Here is a 20,000-nt window from a genome sequence, read left to right on the forward strand (position 1 = left end):
TTCACTCAGTGTGTGTGTGTGTGTGTGTGTGTGTGTGTGTGTGCACCAGGATCTGCCTCAAAGAGTCATTTTCCACTCAATCTGCCAGAGAGCACCATTCATCAAGCACTCACTCGCCTTTCCCGTGAAGCGTTCCTGGATACACCCTGCCTTCCCCGTCACATTTAATTAAAGTCCTCCTCATTCAGGCTAGTTGGGATCAATTAATTACAGCAACAAAAAAAAAAATGTCATTAGTTTCACAAGCCACTTCCAAAGTATAAACAATAATCCCTGAAATTGCTTCATTAATTAAGTCAAGTCTTCGCTTGCTTGTTTGTTTATTTTAAGTGAATGGAACCAGGAATAGAAGTGCATCAGAAATAACTGAATTAATTATGTCAATTAGAGTTCACAGGCTGCTAATACAGGAAGTCAGAGAGATGGGCACACGTGGAGAGCATCATAAACAGGCGACGACACACAGGGACATGAGCCCCGCCCACCGGCCTCAAGGTCAAAGTGTTCCAGCAAGGTCACACTGCCACACCATAGAGCGCCATCCTCTCACCCAGTCACGCCACACCAGAGCCCCCACCACACTCCTCACCTGAGGAGGACAGGTGAGTGTGACTCTCTCACTCTCACTCTCACACGCACGCACGCTCTCACTCACTCGCTCACTCACTCACTCTCTCACTCACTCACTCTCACTCTCACACACACACACGCACGCTCACTCACACACTCACTCACACACTCACTCACTCACTCACTCACTCACTCACTCATTCTCTCACTCACTCACTCACTCACTCACACACAAACACAAACGCTCACTCACTCACTCGCTCACTCACTCACTCTCTCACTCACTCACTCTCACTCTCACACACACACACTCACTCACACACTCACTCACTCACTCACTCACTCATTCTCTCACTCACTCACACACTCACTCACTCACTCACTCACACACTCACTCACTCACTCACAAACACAAACACACACGCTCACTACCTGTGAAGGACAGGTGAGTCATACACACCAGGACATGATTAAAATTATTTTATTAACCATACCTTTGTGAATCATCCTTCGCACCTGAAAGACCGTGATCTTGCTCGAACCCAGTGCATTAAAGCCATGTGCACACATGCCCCTCACTGATAAAAGCTCTGTGATTAACATTTTCAATTTCAATACAATTCATTTTCTTATGGAAATACCATCCCTCAGCAGCTCCTTGGGAAACAGAAACCTTGTCTGATACAAATAAAATAATAATAATATAATTTAGGCAGAACATAAAAGGAACTGTCTCGCAGAAGATATCCTGTCTGAAGAGCCTTTAAAATGCTGCAGAAACCGAAAAATAAGTCAATCTTTGAAAGAATTTTAGCACTTATATTGAGACTGATTGATTTTGTTTACTTTCTCGCTGAATAAGACTAAAATATTGCCAATGAGCGAAGACAGGTTTGATTTGCAAATGGAATCAGAAAGTTTCACTTGTCAAGCAGTACAGTAACTTAAAACCAGCTCATATTTTCTACTTGAAAGAAAGTTGAGCCCTATAAGGCAAAAAACTGTTATTAAGACGGACGTTTCTTTGCAGCGAAGGGCCTGATGGGAGATTAGGGCCTGTGTTTGGAGGTTAGCTGTCAGACCTCATTCACACCGGCAAATTACACCTGCTGAGCTCCAGCCGTAGATAACGCGCTGGGGGAGGCCAGGCCGAGCTAATTGCTTATCTGGAGATCGATATATCAGCAGACCACGGCCCCCCCCCCGGGGGGCCAACCCCGCCGGAGAGAACGTCCGGCACAAGGTGAAGGACTTCACACTTTCCGCTGGGCGAGAAGACCTTGACCGCGCGCTGATCTCCTGCTCGCACCGCCCGCTTATCTCCTGCTGATCTCCCGCTGATCTCCTGCTGATCTCCCGCTCATTGATCTCCCGCCCGCTTATCTCCCGCGGATCTCCTGCTGATCTCCCGCTGATCTCCTGCTGATCTCCCGCTCGCTGATCTCCCGCCCGCTGATCTCCTGCTGATCTCCCGCTGATCTCCCGCTGATCTCCCGCTGATCTCCCACTGATCTCCCGCTCACTGATCTCCCGCGCGCTGATCTCCTGCTGATCTCCCGCTGATCTCCTGCTGATCTCCCGCTGATCTCCCGCTGATCTCCTGCTGATCTCCCGCTGATCTCCCACTGATCTCCCGCGCGCTGATCTCCCACTGATCTCCCGCTGATCTCCCGCTGATCTCCCACTCACACGCCACAGGAAAGCACAGCCGATAATGGCACATGGTCTCCACGGCGATCCTCCCACCGCGGTTACACAGCATGTGGGCGGCCATCTTAGAAGACTGAGTAATAACTTGTTATTTAGCTGACGCTTTTAACCAGAGCGACTTACAGTTGATTGGACTAAGCAGGGGACAACCCCAGTCAAGGACTTAAGCCACTGGGCTACAGGTCGCACACGGCACCGTTAAACCATCTTTGAAGACTAGTCAGGAGACACCAGCCAGGAGGTGATTTACTTTAAATGCCATCCTAACAATGCTCTAATTAATAATACATCCCTTCGTGGCAGTGCTGCGTTTTATCGGAAAAGAGGGATTCATAAGTGAGTGGGCTAAAAAGGGCCTATATTTCAGCAAAATTAAGTCCATTAGTGTCTCTCAAGAATCACACTTTAAGCAACGCTCAAAAAAAAAAGAAAAAAAATTGAAGAACGTGTGAGAACTCACCGATACGGTAATTTATCAGGAATGACAAATGAGTTATGAGTTATGAGTTATGAGTTATGCGCTGAGAGCAGGACTGGAGTTTTCACACCCTAATTAGCTGCGTGCTTCTGACAGATTATAAACACATCATAGCGACAAGACGCTTCTCTCAAGAAGAGCCCGTCTCGCCGGACACACACACTTCATCACGGGCGCCTGAGAGCCGGGAGCTGGGCTGGGGGGCGGCGGATTCACAGACCGGGGGTTTGAGCCTCTGACAGAGGGAGGGGGCGGGGCAGGCACCTGGGCCCTGGGCCTGTGATTGGCTCTGCTGGGTGACAGTACCTCACATTAGTTATTGATCTGACTCTGTATTCAAAGTGACGTACTGTTGATCAGACTAAGCAGGGGCCAATCACCTCTAGGGCAATGTGGGGTTAAGGGCCTTGCTCAAGGGCCCAACGGCTGTGCGGATCGCATTGTGGCCACACTGGGGCTTGAACTACCAACCTTCCGGGTCCCAGTCATTAGGATACAAAACTGTTCAAATGGACTTTAAATACAGCAATATAAAATGTCAGACCTTCTGGGTCCCCATCATGTACCACTGGGCTACACGGTGATCTCACAGCAGGTTCTGTGATCTGATTGGCTGGCTCTGCCTGGTGACCCTGTTTCTAGGTTCTGAATACTTCCTCACCAATTACGGATTGCCGTTACATAATTCTCACATTCATGAATTTCAAATTTCGAAAATTCATCTTCACTGTCGTTTCTCAAGTACCGGCCTGACCAGCAGCCGCGAGTGAACAACCAAACACCCAAACAACCAAACACCCAAACACCCAAACAACCAAACAACCAAACACCCAAACAACCAAACAACCAAACACCCAAACAACCAAACACCCAAACACCCAAACAACCAAACAACCAAACAACCAAACACCCAAACAACCAAACACCCAAACAACCAAACAACCAAACACCCAAACAACCAAACACCCAAACACCCAAACAACCAAACAACCAAACACCCAAACAACCAAACACCCAAACACCCAAACACCCAAACAACCAAACACCCAAACAACCAAACAACCAAACACCCAAACAACCAAACACCCAAACACCCAAACAACCAAACACCCAAACACCCAAACACCCTCCGCTGCTGCGATTAATCCACGCAGCAGAAACTCAGAGAAGCCCAGCTCCTGAAGTCAGAGGGAAACATTAGCAGTGCTCAGAGGGACAAAGGCTCCGTCGGGCTAATGACTCTCGGACAGGCTGGTAAAACCGGACCGCACTAAAGCCCGGTTTGAGTAATGCCATAAAACCTAATTATACCCCACAAAAGCACCCGGCTCCATTTTAAATAAAAGGAACCAAGCACAATAAAAGCCAGGTCGTTAACAATTAGTCTGCTCTGCACCTAATTAGACTGCAGAGGAGAAGAACCGGGATCTAAATTTAAACTGCAGGCCCCATATATCTCAACCAACTCGATACTGGCTGCTAATGACGTCTAAAGGACCCTCAGCCAGGAGCGGCGTCTCCGCTCTGAGCACTGAACGGGAGCGTTTGGGTAATTCCGTTTCCCAGTTTAATAAAAATAAACTTCACGACTTAGACTAACAAACGGCCCTTGATCCTCCAGAGGACCCCTGCGCATCGACAGATCGAGCGGGAGAGAGAGGAGGGGCTGTTTGAGGAGAAGGCCAGGGCCAGACAGCCAGCCGCCCGGATGCTGCCAGAGTCGGTCCGCAATCCGCTCACCTCGGGGTTCTTGCATTTGACGTATGGGGACGTATGGTGACGTATGGTGACGTATGGGGACGTATGGGGACGTATGGGGACGTATGGGGACACGTTGCATTCCGATCGCTGTAGACTAGTAATCAGGCACTGAAAGTACAGCTATATACAATGTATGCAAAAAAATACCTAATGTATTCATTTAATGTTCCGTCATGGTGGAATAGTTGCCTATTCATAGTGGATACACTGCTGATACCTGACACGAGCAAATGGACAAATTATATTTTCACAAATCGCTTTTCTGTTAGGCAATGGTAGGAAAGCTAAGTTCTGAAAGTGTGATTTAGAAGTGACAGGATATGTCACGATACGTCACGATATGTCACGACGCAACAGAGCTGTGCGAGGGCCTGAGCAGATTGTAGACCGGTCGCAGCAGATTAGCAGGGTCATTATTGGGTCATGTGATCACAAACCCTCCTCAGTACAGAACCGGGCGTTAGAGTACAGAACCGGGCCGCTGCAGTGGGTTGTCACAGCGTTAGATCCATCAGCCCCCTGGCCGCCGGCCCGCACGGAAACACGCTCTGCCGCCTCAGCCAATCACACGGCACCACCAGCAGAGCGAGGAGGAAGCGCTCTCTCTTCAGCCCAATAATCACCACACCGAGGGGGGAACTCAGAGAAGGAGTGAAGGCCGGGGAGAGGCTGGAGGGAGTGCAGTGTAGTTAAGATGGAGGACGCCTATGGGGCGGAGGAACCAGGCGAAATGAAAACACAGTCCAGCTACGGTCCAGAACCTCAGAGCCACGGGGACCCAGAGACCCGTCATACAGCGTAACACTCCAGCCTTCACTCTGCCCTGAGCCCTGAGCCCTGAGCCCTGAGCCCTGAGCCCTGAACCCTGAACCCTGAACTCTGAACCCTGAACTCTGAACCCGTCATATTCACCACCATGCTTCATCCCTCTCGCTCCCTCTCCCTATCGCCCTCCCTCTCTGAGCCCCTCCCCAGCAATGGAGATTAGCCTCTCTCTCTCTCTCTCTCTCCCCCTCTCTGTCTCTTTCACTCTTACACTCACTCTCTCACTCTCACAATTCAAAAAAGCTCAAAAATACAGCTTATGTTACAAAAGCACAGACAAGAACAGATAGAGAACATGCACCAGTGAGCACATGAACACACGGACATACAGTTTATGGACACTATGAGGCCTACCAAAATAGGCCCACTTGTTGTCCCATGGTTAATGGAAACTTGTGACGTAATTTGTGACTAGTCTGATCTCCCTCCCTCTCTCTCCCTCCCTCCATCCATCTCTCTCCCTCTTCTTCTCTCTCCCTCTCCCTCTCTCACACTCCCTCCCCCCCCCCTCTCTCTCTCTCTCCCTCTCCCTCCCTCTCTCTCTCTCTCTCCCTCCCTCCCTCCCTCCCCCTCTCCCTCTCCCCCCCTCTCTCTCTCTCTCCCTCCCTCTCCCTCTCCCTCCCTCCCCCCCCCTCTCTCTCCCTCCCTCCCTCTCCCTCCCTCTCCCTCTCTCCCTCCCTCTCCCTCCCTCCCTCCCTCCCTCTCCCTCTCCACAGCTGCCCGGCGGTGTTCCCCTAATTTACTGCGGCAGGATGTGATGTCGTGGCTCCTGGCTGTGCAGAGCCTCCCGCTGAGAGAGCAGCCGCCCGCCCCACAGAACGGACCAATCGCGCCGGGAGAGGGCTTCAACCGGGGAGGAGCTCCACCAATCACAGAGCATGTTACTAATGAGAAACAGAACAACCCTGATGGCGATTGGTGGAGGCTTTCTGGCTGCAAGTTCCGGGCACAGTATCTAGGCAGCATAGCCAGAAGGTATCGACCAATCACCATTAGCCATGCCCTGTTTGCTGTTCCCAACATGCACTGTGATTGGTGGAGCTGTTTGTCTCCTCTCTAGTTTATATTCAAATGGTATAACTGTCCAATCCCAATTTTTACATTCCAATATAAATAAACATGATTTTTTGTTTTGCCTTTATTTTGCCAGGAATTGCAAAGAGATTAAAAATCTCTTTTTCAAGAGAGAGCTGGCCAAACAGCAGCCAGGTTCCACACATAAAACATACAATACAGCAGGAATATAAAAACAGTGAAATATGAAGTATTAGATAAGCAGGAACTGGTCTGGAGCCAGGGCCTGGGCACAGAACCCGTGTACAATCACGGCTCACATCTGATCTCCTCTCACCAATCACAACCCCCCCGTACCCCCCCCCCCCCCCTCACCCCTCACCCCTCCCTGCTGCTCGTCCAGGCCAACATCCGGGCCGATATCCTGGAGCACGCTGGGAATCTCACACTGGGGCTCATTCCCAAGGCCATCTCAGCTCAGCACACACACGGCAGGGGATCCTCAGCACCTCAGTGTCTGTCTGTGTGTGTGTGTGTGTGTGTGTGTGTGTGTGTGTGTGTGTGTGTGTGTTACAGCATAGCAGACACACTGTGTGTGTGTGTGTGTGTGTCTGTCTGTGTGTGTGTGTGTGTGTGTGTGTGTGTGTGTGTCTGTCTGTGTGTGTCTGTGTGTGTTACAGCATAGCACACACACTGCGGGAGAGTCTCAGTGGGGTGTGTGTGTGTGTGTGTGTGTGTGTGTGTGTGTGTGTGTGTCTGTCTGTCTGTGTGTGTGTGTGTGTGTGTGTGTGTGTGTGTGTGTGTCTGTCTGTGTGTGTGTGTGTGTGTGTGTTACAGCATAGCACACACACTGCGGGAGAGTCTCAGTGGGGTGTGTGTGTGTGTGTGTGTGTTACAGCATAGCACACACACTGCGGGAGAGTCTCAGTGGAGTGTGTGTGTGTGTGTGTGTGTGTCTGTCTGTCTGTGTGTGTGTGTGTGTGTGTGTGTGTGTCTGTCTGTGTGTGTGTGTGTGTGTGTGTTACAGCATAGCACACACACTGCGGGAGAGTCTCAGTGGGGTGTGTGTGTGTGTGTGTGTGTGTGTGTGTGTTACAGCATAGCAGACACACTGTGTGTGTGTGTGTGTGTGTGTGTCTGTCTGTGTGTGTCTGTGTGTGTTACAGCATAGCACACACACTGCGGGAGAGTCTCAGTGGGGTGTGTGTGTGTGTGTGTGTCTGTCTGTCTGTGTGTGTGTGTGTGTGTGTGTGTCTGTCTGTGTGTGTGTGTGTGTGTGTGTTACAGCATAGCACACACACTGCGGGAGAGTCTCAGTGGGGTGTGTGTGTGCGTGTGTGTGTGTGTGTGTGTGTTACAGCATAGCAGACACACTGTGTGTGTGTGTGTGTGTGGGTGCGAGTGTGTGTGGGTGTGTGCATAATAGCATGGGTCACTCTCCTTCCCGACTCCACCAGGGGGTAAAACAACATGTCATATCCACTGGGGAGGCTGTGAGTGCTTTATTAAGAGAATACCGTGAATTATTTATTAAACGGATACTGTGAATACTTCATTTCTCAGATACTGTGAGTGCTGTATTTATCACAGACTGTAAATACTTTATTAAGTGGATAGGGTGAATGTTTTAGTAAAGGGATAGGGTTCCCTGGTGTGACAGCTAATACAGAACAAAAATAGAGGAAATGTCAGACATTTGGAAAAGGATCATGGGTATTGTAGTTCTGATCCCGGGTGGGAGATGGTTCCCACCTCGTCAACCTTTGATAAATCCTTCAAACTTTAACAGAACCCTCGTGAGTCTGCATGTCGGCGTGTGCTCCTCGTGGCGAAGGCATCCGAGGACAACCGACAGCTTAGTCACAAGAGGAGTACAGCCCGACACAAAGCCCACTGAGGCAGACCTCGGAATACACTCAATCAGGACAATGTCAGCCCTGCTACTTCTCACAAGCCTCCCTCTGACCAATCAGCACCTCTACGGTGTTCTAACTCACCAATCAGCACCTCTACAGTGTTCTAACTCACCAATCAGCACCTCTACGGTGTTCGAACTCACCAATCAGCACCTCTACGGTGTTCTAACTCACCAATCAGCACCTCTACGGTGTTCTAACTCACCAATCAGCACCTCTACGGTGTTCTAACTCACCAGTCAGCATCTCTACATTACATTACATTAATGGCATTTGGCAGACGCTCTTATCCAGAGCGACGTACAGTTGATTAGTCTAAGCCGGAGACAATCTGCCCCTGGAGCAATGTTAAGGGCCTTGCTCAAGGGCCCAACGGCTGTGCGAATCTTATTGCGGCTACACCGGGATTAGAACCACCGACCTTGCGGGTCCCAGTCATTTACCTTAACCACTACACTACAGGCCGCCCCATTACCCTACAGTATTCTACCTCACCAATCAGCATGTCGACAGGGGCGGCTTGTAGCATAGTGGTTAAGGTAAATGACTGGGACACGCAAGGTCGGTGGTTCTAATCCCAGTGTAGGCACAATAAGATCCGCACAGCCGTTGGGCCCTTGAGCAAGGCCCTTAACCCTGCATCGCTCCAGGGGAGGATTGTCTCCTGCTTAGTCTAATCAACTGCACGTCGCTCTGGATAAGAGCATCTGCTAAATGGCAGTAATGTAATGTAATGTCCCAACACACCAATCAGCACTGCCATTTGGGTACTCCTTGAAAGCCTTTGGTAAAACACACACACACACACACACACACACACACACACACACAGTTAACGAAGTTAGTTTTACCCATTTTGTGAATTCGCCAGAATTAAACCACTTTCACAAAAGCATTGCTTTGAATTGTTAGTCAAATGTAGTGAAAAACGTTAGATTGAACCCATGCCCTTGTTATCTATCTTAATGAAATCACATTCAGGATGAACGCTAGCAGTTAAGAGACTCATTTTTGGTTTGCTCCATTTTCCAATTAGACACTATCTCACACTTTCAAATATTAGGATAGATTTAAAACATAATTTAATCTCACTTCGCATAGTTTAATGGTTGTAATAATTACCTGCCAGAGACAATAACACGACCAAAGAGTCAAACAAGAGGCGCGCTAATGTGAGATGAAAGTGAGGCTGACAGACTAGAATAGGCCCCGCAGGACACAGTGATGAGAATGAAGTCGTGCTAATGCTAACTGCACACTAAAGGATAGAGTAATGTAAAAACGTTGTGCTAATGCTAACTGCACACTAAAGGATAGAGTAATGTAAAAACGTCGTGCTAATGCTAACTGCACACTAAAGGATAGAGTAATGTAAAAACGTCGTGCTAATGCTAACTGCACACTAAAGGATAGAGTAATGTAAAAACGTCGTGCTAATGCTAACTGCACACTAAAGGATAGAGTAATGTAAAAACGTTGTGCTAATGCTAACTACACACTAAAGGATAGAGAAATGAGGGGAATGAAGTTAGCTAATGCTAACTGCACAGAAAAGTACAGAGTAATCAGCAGATTGAAGCTGTGCTAATGCTGACTACAGACTCAACAGGGCGCCGATTTTAAGGAGAAAACAAAAACCAGTAGAACCAGTAGCCAGAGCCAGTGTTGGGAGAACGCTGCACTAAAGGATAGAGTAATGGGCAGAATAAAGCTGTGCTAACACTAATGCTAACTGCACACCCTGCCAAGGCTGGAACCAGAGGAACCCGGGAAACCTCACCTCTGTCTCTCTGTCTCTCTGTCTCTCTCTCCCTCTCTCCCCCTCTCTCTCTCCCCCCCTCTCTCTCAGCAGAGGGTCAGTACCTGCGCTGGCCCTGCTGAAATGGCTCCAGCGATAAACACCCGCAGCGTGCCAAGCTGGCAGCGGGGGGGCCCCGCGGTGGACAGGGGGACAGGGGGGATCGGGCCCTCTATGCCGGGCTCAGCCCCCGTAGGCACCCCCCTGGCAGGACACGCCGATTAATAACTGTCAGCGCTTCTGAGCAATCTCTGCGTCCGGTGTCACATTAACAAAACCCCCTCTCTAATTGACTCTTGACTGGGGCGATCGCAAGAGATGGGCTAATTATCTTTTAATGTATGTGCACAGAAAGTCATTAAAACAGCCCAACCTAGAGACAGGGAGCGGGAGACGGTGGCGCTGTGTGCAGATCCCTTAATTACAGGATCAGGGGCTGGACGCTGGAAAGTCACGCAGGGACAACAGGACGGACCGCCAGCTCTGCGGCGTGGAAGAGGTCGCCTCCATTTTGTGCAAGCCTTTTTGTGTTTTCTCCACAAACTCCGTTTGGGGAGTTAGTTTCAGTCACTGCTCAACTCTTCAGACTGTGTTTGTGACGAGAAAAATAAAATCAGTCTGGCTTTTAATTGTTAGTTAAGAGTTCCGATTAAATGTTGACTGAATCTCAGTTTAAGAGAAAAAGCAACAGGAAAAGACACAATGGCCTGGAATCTGATTTGCAGAACTGAGGGCTTTTAAGACCAGGCTCTGGAAAACCTCTGAAAGGTAAACGCTAAACGGCATCTCTACCCTTGCGCAAATTAAACGGGCGAGAACTCTTCAGGGTATGCAGGAACAATCATGCGCTTATTTTCTTTGCACGGAAAGAAAGGAAATTGAAGCCTACTGAAAAGTCAAATGTCCAACTCAATTAAATTATTTCATTTGGTCTAGCTGAAGCATTTAATTTCTCGCAAACATGCCCGGTGCAAACTTAATATGCGGGCTTCAACATCACAGAATTCAATTATTGCCTTTTCATCATGCAATTAGAGTTTTTGTGCTCAGACACAGCTGCTGAAGTCGTCAGGGAGCTGAGCGCAGTCAGAGACGGCCTCCCTCTGAACCGCTGTGTCGCTCCGCGCCGTTCTCCCCCACTGAGAAACACAGCCCTGCGTTTCCTCCACTACCCATAAGCCCTTTCTCCCCCGCTGAGAAACACTCCACTACCCATAAGCCCTTTCTCCACTGGTCAGGCAAGCGTGCTTATTGGCTGCTCGCTCTGCGGAGTGGATAAAAAGCTCTCTGTGAAGCGGAAAGCACGTGGAGTTAGCCCCCGCTCTGCCCCACTCTGCCCCTCTCTGCCCCACTCTGACCCTCTCTGCCCTTCTCTGCAGCGCTCTGCCCCTCTCTGCCCCACTCTGCCCCACTCTGACCCTCTCTGACCCTCTCTGACCCTCTCTGCCCCTCTCTGCCCCTCTCTGCCCCACTCTGCCCTTCTCTGCAGCGCTCTGCCCCTCTCTGCCCCTCTCTGCCCCACTCTGCCCCACTCTGACCCTCTCTGACCCTCTCTGCCCCTCTCTGCCCCTCTCTGCCCCACTCTGCCCTTCTCTGCAGTGCTCTGCCCCTCTCTGCCCCGCCCTGCCCCTCTCTGCCCCACTCTGCCCTTCTCTGCAGTGCTCTGCCCCACTCTGCCCTTCTCTGCAGTGCTCTGCCCCTCTCTGCCCCTCTCTGCACGCGGGCCGGCTCTGCCCCACTCTGCCCCGCTCTGCCCCTCTCTGCCCCTCTCTGCAGTGCTCTGCCCCTCTCTGCCCCTCTCTGCAGTGCTCTGCCCCTCTCTGCCCCTCTCTGCCCCTCTCTGCCCCACTCTGCCCCACTCTGCCCTTCTCTGCAGTGCTCTGCCCCTCTCTGCCCCGCCCTGCCCCTCTCTGCCCCACTCTGCCCTTCTCTGCAGTGCTCTGCCCCACTCTGCCCTTCTCTGCAGTGCTCTGCCCCTCTCTGCCCCTCTCTGCACGCGGGCCGGCTCTGCCCCACTCTGCCCCGCTCTGCCCCTCTCTGCCCCTCTCTGCAGTGCTCTGCCCCTCTCTGCCCCTCCCTGCCCCTCTCTGCAGTGCTCTGCCCCTCTCTGCCCCTCCCTGCCCCTCTCTGCAGTGCTCTGCCCCTCTCTGCCCCTCCCTGCCCCTCTCTGCAGTGCTCTGCCCCTCTCTGCCCCTCTCTGCTCCTCTCTGCCCCTCTCTGCAGCGCTCTGCCCCTCTCTCCACCCGCAGACAGGACGCGGTGATGGATAACTCGGCAGTGGATGGCAGGTATTAGGGGCCCATCCCCGCCCGACGGCCCTGATTCGGACAGACACTCTGGTAATAGCTTTGCAAATTTCCTGGGCCGTTTGACACGGGCTGATGCGGGGAAAAGGTTAGGAGTCAATGAGTATCCATCACAACATCAATCTGCCCGCGGCCCCTCTCAGGCCTTAAATACCAAACATGCAGGGCAGTCACAGCCCCGCCCGCACCCCCCTGTACCCCCCACCCCCCGGGCGGGTCAGACTGCCAGACTCCCAGACTCCAGCTCCACTCAGAAATGACACGCTCAGGGATGTTATTTTGGTCTCAGCAAAGGGTCTTCTGATAATCTCTCATTACAGATCTTATTAGGAGATTGGCATGAATAAGAATATTAGGCCGTTTGGGTGGGGGCGGGGGGTACTTCTGCCCCTCCGCAAAGCAAAGATGCTCAGATACACTGAAAACAGTCACTCCCACTTCCCATAGTTAAGGAAGATTCCACCTATCCTTTGTGTGCTGAAGTGGCTTTTCCGTCTGGGGAAATCACCTTGTACACCTTGTGTTTCTGTCTTGTCTTTTTTTTCCACAGAAAAAAATATTTCTAAAGAAGGCAATTTTTCAATTCATAGTTTCTTGTTTTTGGTGGTTGTCAGTGCAAATATTTTCCCTGTTAAACACGTCTGTCCACCCACGTCTGTCGTGCAAATAAACACCCGTCTCTGGAAGTTCTGCGGGGTCATGTTCCTACCCATCATCCTCCGGGGCAGGGAGCGCCCTGCACTTTTCATTTCATTTGTCAAATCTACCGAGAAACAAGTCACTGCCCGACGGATAAATATGAGATGATGGAGATATGATGCAGTGCCACACACTGCCACACACTCCCCACGTTCTGCGAGCAGGTCCCGCACACACTCCGCACGTTCTCCTCCAGTGCCCGGTCTGCGTGCGCCCAGCAGACATTCTGGCCGAACGGGAATCTGCAGACACAGTCGCTCACCTGTCACCTCAATCTACTCTCCTGCCTCTCCCCCTCTCCTCTCCCCCTCTCCTCTCCTCCCGCTCACACGCTCTCCCATCAGCCCGCCGACCAAATGTCATCGTCCGTTTATCTGGCGCACACAAACTGGGCGCCCGCTGCAATCTCAGAGAGGGCCGCGGGGTCGGGCCGGGTCAGGAGGGGTCGCTCGCAGAGGAAATGTGTTTCTGCGTAACTGGCCGAACATTTCCCATTTCCCCCCCTCTCCACCACAGGCCTCGGACACGCACAGAGCCGCCCGGCACAAAATGGCCGCCGTGCGGCACCCAGCAGGGTTCATAAGAAAAGCACTGCATAGATTCAGTGTCTTATTATTAGTAGCAGAAGTAGTAGTAGTAGTAGTAGTCGTAGTAATAGTAGGCTTTACACTTTACAATAAGGTCCATGAACTGGTATTAACTAATGTCATTTTTACCATTAATTAATTCATGTACAAATACAGTCATTAAGCATGACATTTTTTATTTGTTAAATACAAACTAATGTATTAGCAAACCATGGGATAAACTTATATTAGTTAACAATTTTTTTTTCATTCCAATATGAATTGGCAATAACTAATGTAGCTATTAACATAAATAAATTATCTGTACATATCAAATACTAACAAGAACATTCATGTAACCCAACAGTAAAGTGTTACCGATGGCAGTAATATGTGCAGAGTAGGGCACGTCTGCTTTATCTCACCCCACACACACATCCACTCTGCACCTCACCCCACACACACATCCACTCCGCACCTCACCCCACACACATCCACTCCACACCTCACCCCACACACATCCACTCCACACCTCACCCCACACACATCCACTCCACACCTCACCCCACACACATCCACTCCACACCTCACCCCACACACACATCCACTCCACACCTCACCCCACACACATCCACTCCACACCTCACCCCACACACACATCCACTCCGCACCTCACCCCACACACATCCACTCCACACCTCACCCCACACACATCCACTCCACACCTCACCCCACACACATCCACTCCACACCTCACCCCACACACACATCCACTCCGAACCTCACCACACACACATCCACTCCACACCTCATCCCACACACACATCCACTCTGCACCTCACCACACACACATCCACTCCACACCTCACCCCACACACATCCACTCTGCACCTCACCACACACACATCCACTCCACACCTCACCCCACACACATCCACTCCACACCTCACCTCACACACATCCACTCTGAACCTCACCCCACACACATCCACTCCACACCTCACCCCACACACATCCACTCCACACCTCACCACACACACATCCACTCCTCACCTCACCACACACACACATCCACTCCACACCTCACCCCACACACATCCACTCCACACCTCACCCCACACACACATCCACTCCGAACCTCACCACACACACACATCCACTCCGCACCTCACCCCACACACATCCACTCCACACCTCACCCCACACACATCCACTCCGAACCTCACCCCACACACATCCACTCCGAACCTCACCACACACACACATCCACTCCGCACCTCACCACACACACACATCCACTCTGCACCTCACCCCACACACATCCACTCCGCACCTCACCACACACACACATCCACTCTGCACCTCACCCCACACACATCCACTCTGCACCTCACCCCACACACATCCACTCTGCACCTCACACACACACACATCCACTCTGCACCTCACCCCACACACATCCACTCCGCCGCTGCACTCCAGGGCACACAAGCACTCCCAGGAGAAATGATTCCCCCGCTCCCACAGAGACACCCCCGCCCCCTGAACCACAGCCTCGCACAGAGAGGAACCGTCAGGAGTCTAAACCGCTCCCGAGACCTACTGCTCAACACTGCTCAGGAGGTCTACTGTTCAAAACCGCTCCCGAGACCTACTGTTCAAAACCGCTCACGAGACCTACTGCTCAAAACCGCTCACGAGACCTACTGTTCAAAACCGCTCACGAGACCTACTGCTCAAAACCGCTCACGAGACCTACTGTTCAAAACCGCTCCCGAGACCTACTGTTCAAAACCGCTACCAAGACCTACTGCTCAAAACCGCTCCCGAGACCTACTGTTCAAAACGGCTCAGTGTCAACACCACTCAGGAGACTCACCAATCTCATACACCAGAGCGTCTGTCCATCCTGCCCCCCCTCACCCCCCCTCCCCGGTATCCTGTCCTTCAGACGGTCTGGGGTTCCATTAATCATGCTCCTTCCTCTTCCTCCAGATAATTAGTGAAAAAAGAGATGATGTATTGGGCCTCTTCTTACCGTGTCAGAACCCCAACTCCTGAAATGGCCATGGAGTGGAGTTAGTCCGTTATTAAAACGGTCATATCGTCCGTTTGCCCCCAAGAGCTTTCCTTTCTGCACAGGGCCCGGGGCCAGGAGATGGTGGGATTCTACAACAACGCCATCACACACTGAAAAAAGTGTTCTACTCTTTTAATGAGGCTTAAAATCTTCTTTTCTCTCAGGAGGAAATACTACCTTATTTTAAGTCACTGCTTGCTTGACAAGTAAAATCTTCTTACCTCATTGGCATGAAATGAGTCTCACCTCAATGGCATGAGTCATACAAATAAGATTTGAAGTCAAAATATAAGACTAAAATATTTACAGAAGGGTAACCCTGCTCATTAAGGGGGGTACAGGCTGGTGTTGGGGTACAGGGGGGTGCAGACTGGTGTTGGGGTACAGGCTGATGTCGGGGTACAGGGAGGGTACAGGCTGGTGTTGGGGTACAGGGGGGTACAGGCTGGTGTCGGGGTACAGGGGGGTACAGGCTGGTGTCGGGGTACAGGCTGGTGTCGGGGTACATGGGGGTACAGGCGGATGTTGGGGTACAGGGGGGTTACAGGCTGGTGTCGGGGTACAGGGGGGTACAGGCTGGTGTTGGGGTACAGGCTGATGTTGGGGTACAGGGGGGTGCAGACTGGTGTCGGGGTACAGGGGGGTACAGGCGGATGTTGGGGTACAGGGGGGTTACAGGCTGGTGTCGGGGTACAGGCTGGTGTCGGTGAACAGGGGGACAGACAGAGCCTGATATCCGGGGATCCCAAGGGGATGCATGAACTCAGCGTTTTTATGCTTTATTATTTCAAGGTCCGAGGCGATCAGCAGACTCCCATAAATCGGGAGAATTTAAGAACGCGCGACGTAGCGATTCAGAGTCTGTGGCCTTGGCCGCCTCCCTCCGCTGCCTGGCACTGCTGCCAGACTCTGAGGAGCCTGTGAACGTCGACGCGGTACGAGTGCACGCCGGAGAAACAAGCCACAGAAACGCAGTATTAGGGAGTCGCTCTCCACCCCAGTTTGGTTCTCGTGTAAACGCCTGCCGTTGGCACATCTGCCGCCATTTTGGGGTCTCTCCCATCGCTCCCGGGGGCCACAGAGCGTACAGCGGGGGCCTGGGGACCCGTAGCAGGGTACAGTATTGGGGTACAGTAGTGGGCACGTAATGAGAGCGCTTCAGCCGCCAATCACGCAGCTGCCCCAAAGCATGCTGGGAGGGACACAGAAAGGGGCGAGGACTCCTGCAGACGCAAATTGAAATTTCATTAAAAAATGTGAGAAAAGTTGGCGACTGTGAGTTTACAGATGTGAAAACCCGACATGATTTCATCACTTTCACACGGAACGCGTCTCACTCACGAACACAAAGTCACTCACGCTAATTAAAAACATTCATACGCTTTCCTTCAGAGTTCAGCTGGGCAAGTTCTGCTCAATTAACAGCAAACTGTTCAAGATAAAAATACCAGAAAGCTACCATTAATTTAACTGCCAAGTCAAAGTCGAGAATACTGATTTAATGCAAGCCTTCATAATCTGTTCATACCAGGAAAGCAGGCAAGAACAGGAGAGAGCAGGTGGGAACATGTGAAGCACAGGAAAGAACAGGTGAAGCACAGGAAAGAACAGGTGAGAGCAGGTAAGAACATGTGAGAACAGGTAAGAACAGGTGAGAGCAGGTAAGAACAGGTGAGAGCAGGTGAGAGCAGGTGAGAACAGGCAAGAACAGGTGAGAGCAGGAAAGAACAGCTGAACCACAGGAAAGAACAGGTGGACCACAGGTAAGAACAGGTGGACCACAGGAAAGAACAGGTGACCCACAGGTAAGAACAGGTGGACCACAGGAAAGAACAGGTGAACACAGGAAAGAACAGGTGACCCACAGGTAAGAACAGGTGGACCACAGGAAAGAATGCATCCAGCACATACCGGGCCAGATAAAGCCTTGCTCTTGTGTGATGATTGTCATTCGGAGACAGGAGGTGGGGAATTAGCCAAGCTTGACATGAGAATTCTTGAATGCCACTAGACTGGTTAATCAAGCACAACCGTTAAAATCCTGACAGCTTTAACAGGAAAACCGCTCCCAGCCATTCTTCTGCGGCATACCATTTCATACCAGGGGGTCGTAAATCCTCGGAATAAACAGCGGAAATATGGGCCCTGTTTTTTCACAGGACACTGACTGTTTCACATAAAGCCCTTTTGTGTCCCTACAAGCAGGACTGTTTCCGTTTTACGAGCGTTATTCGGTCAGAGCGCGGATGGAAACGGAGTCCGCACGCCGGTCAGGAGCGCGCCCCCGTTTACGGACGGCGTCCTGCCTCTCTCAGCCGCTTTCAGCCAGCGCTGGAGCCAGCACTCCCACAGAATGAAGTTTAGATTAATCTCGCTGGCCAGCAACCCACGATACATTAAGCTAATTTCACTGCCCCACGCCCTGTAGCATATATATTATTTTCTTTCTCTGCGAATTGCATTTGCAGTCCAGTGATGCCCTGACAGTAGCTGGCAGGTGAAAGAGCTCGGCTTAAACTGGCACAGCTGAGTAACCAATCAGGGAAGCCCACACATCCTGACTGGGAGAAGATGAGTAACCAATCACGGAAGCCCACACATCCTGACAGGGAGAAGCAGAGCAACCAATCAGAGAAGCCCACACATTCTGACAGGGAGAAGCAGAGCAACCAATCAGGGAAACCCACACATCCTGACAGGGAGAAGCAGAGCAACCAATCAGGGAAGCCCACACATCCTGACAGGGAGAAGCAGAGCAACCAATCAGGGAAGCCCACACAGCCTGACAGGGAGAAGCAGAGTAACCAATCAGAGAAGCCCACACATAGTGATAAATTACATGGGGCAGGCTAGTTTTACTCACTGCGAGAAAACCTAATTAGTGCTTACCAGATGGAAGAACAAAAGTGACCAAGTCCGTTCATTCCAGTCAAGTCCAGCTAAATCTGTCAGGCTGGTCTGAACTAGACCTTCCAAAACGCGAGTAATCAACCCTCATTCTGTTATTCATTATCAACACAATTCCACTAATGTTCTTAAACAAGCGCAGTTTAAATTGCAGTTTTGTGGATGTGCAGAGATAGTCAGAGCTTCTGTTGAAAGCATGACACGGCTGCTGTGTTACTGCACAGACAGTCAGAGGTAATCCTTCCGGTCAACTAACCTCACCGCCAAAAAGGAAGACGGTTAAGAAGAGACAAACACAAACAGAAAACAAATCTGGAAAACAATTTTTTTTAAATTACATTTGCGTCATACGAACACGCCAGACAAACCACCTCCAGTAGTTATGACAACTCTGACATCATTCGATGTCGAGGTGGACTGCAAGATAACGTGTGAAAAACATTGACTTCCAGTTGTTGCTGGGGGGGGGGTTGTCTGTTTTCCAACGTGAACATTGTGCACTAAATGCAGTGCACATCCAAGTGTTTGGACAAACATTACAAATATTTAAGTTCCACCAAACGTGGAATATTGTCACGCAATGAGCAGGTGATTATTCCACAACCACAGCATTAATGGCCCCTGTCTGGCTTTAGCGTGCATGTTGTAGTCAGTCAGAGCTGATCTTCTCTGAGTTGCGTACTGCAGAGGACTCTGGGTGAGCGTGTTTTATATGCAGCGCGACATCTCACCTACATCACTGATTTTAACACAAAACAACAGAACGAAGACGGACACAGACACACAGACGGTGCAGAGCTGTGTGTTTTACAGTGTAAGGGTGCCATTTCCCTTATTTAATCAGATAGCACCATATATCATCCATATTTTTATGGAATAGTCTGTTTTTTTATTTTTTATAAAAGACAATGTTTCATAAGCTCTTTCCTGACTGTGTCTGAGAGAGGCAGCACACACAGTGACACATTTCAGCACACAATGCTCCCCTCAGACGCTTTATAGAATTATTAATGTCTGACAATAACTTGTGATTTTTTCAGATCTCAACATCCAGAGGCACAGAGCGCAGCAGACACGTTCTCCTCTGTGAACCTCCCCCGAAACGACACCAGCCGCGGTCCCGGCTCCCAAACAAAGTATAAACCAAATAAAACAAAACAACTTTGAAGTGGCATCCCGTCCGTCAGCGGGGCTGTTTGCACGCCGCCCAGCGATGCAGCGCGACCTTGAGGACGTTTGTGAAGGTCGCGCAATGACACCGCAGCGCTGAAGTCGCTCTGTAAGCCCTGAGCAGTGTTGTCAAACTCTACAGCTGCAGACAATCTGGCACCAGCAGATCTCCCAGGAAACGGCGTCTAATTTCAATGCAG

At 50.8% G+C, this 20,000-nt stretch overlaps 1 protein-coding gene across 5 annotated transcripts in view; it reads right to left on the reverse strand.

Moving 5' to 3' along the window:
• Positions 1 to 20,000, reverse strand: part of LOC133126325 (neuroligin-1-like) — a 207,027-nt gene that overhangs the window by 170,570 nt on the left and 16,457 nt on the right. Inside the window, exons 2-3 of one of the 5 annotated variants that reach the window (XM_061238444.1) lie at positions 11,167 to 11,211; positions 9,223 to 9,231 (exon numbers count right to left, since the gene is read on the reverse strand). The exons of 3 other annotated variants lie outside the window; for them this stretch is intronic. In XM_061238444.1, coding sequence (XP_061094428.1) covers positions 9,223 to 9,231; positions 11,167 to 11,211 — 54 coding nt within the window. Of the gene's footprint in view, positions 1 to 8,150; positions 8,178 to 9,222; positions 9,232 to 11,166; positions 11,212 to 12,243; positions 12,273 to 20,000 lie in introns of all 5 variants that reach the window. One more of the 5 variants, XM_061238443.1, reaches the window with a different exon arrangement.

The sequence above is a fragment of the Conger conger genome, chromosome 4 (genome assembly GCF_963514075.1).
Source record: "Conger conger chromosome 4, fConCon1.1, whole genome shotgun sequence".
In the NCBI taxonomy this organism is placed as follows: Eukaryota; Metazoa; Chordata; class Actinopteri; order Anguilliformes; family Congridae; genus Conger; species Conger conger.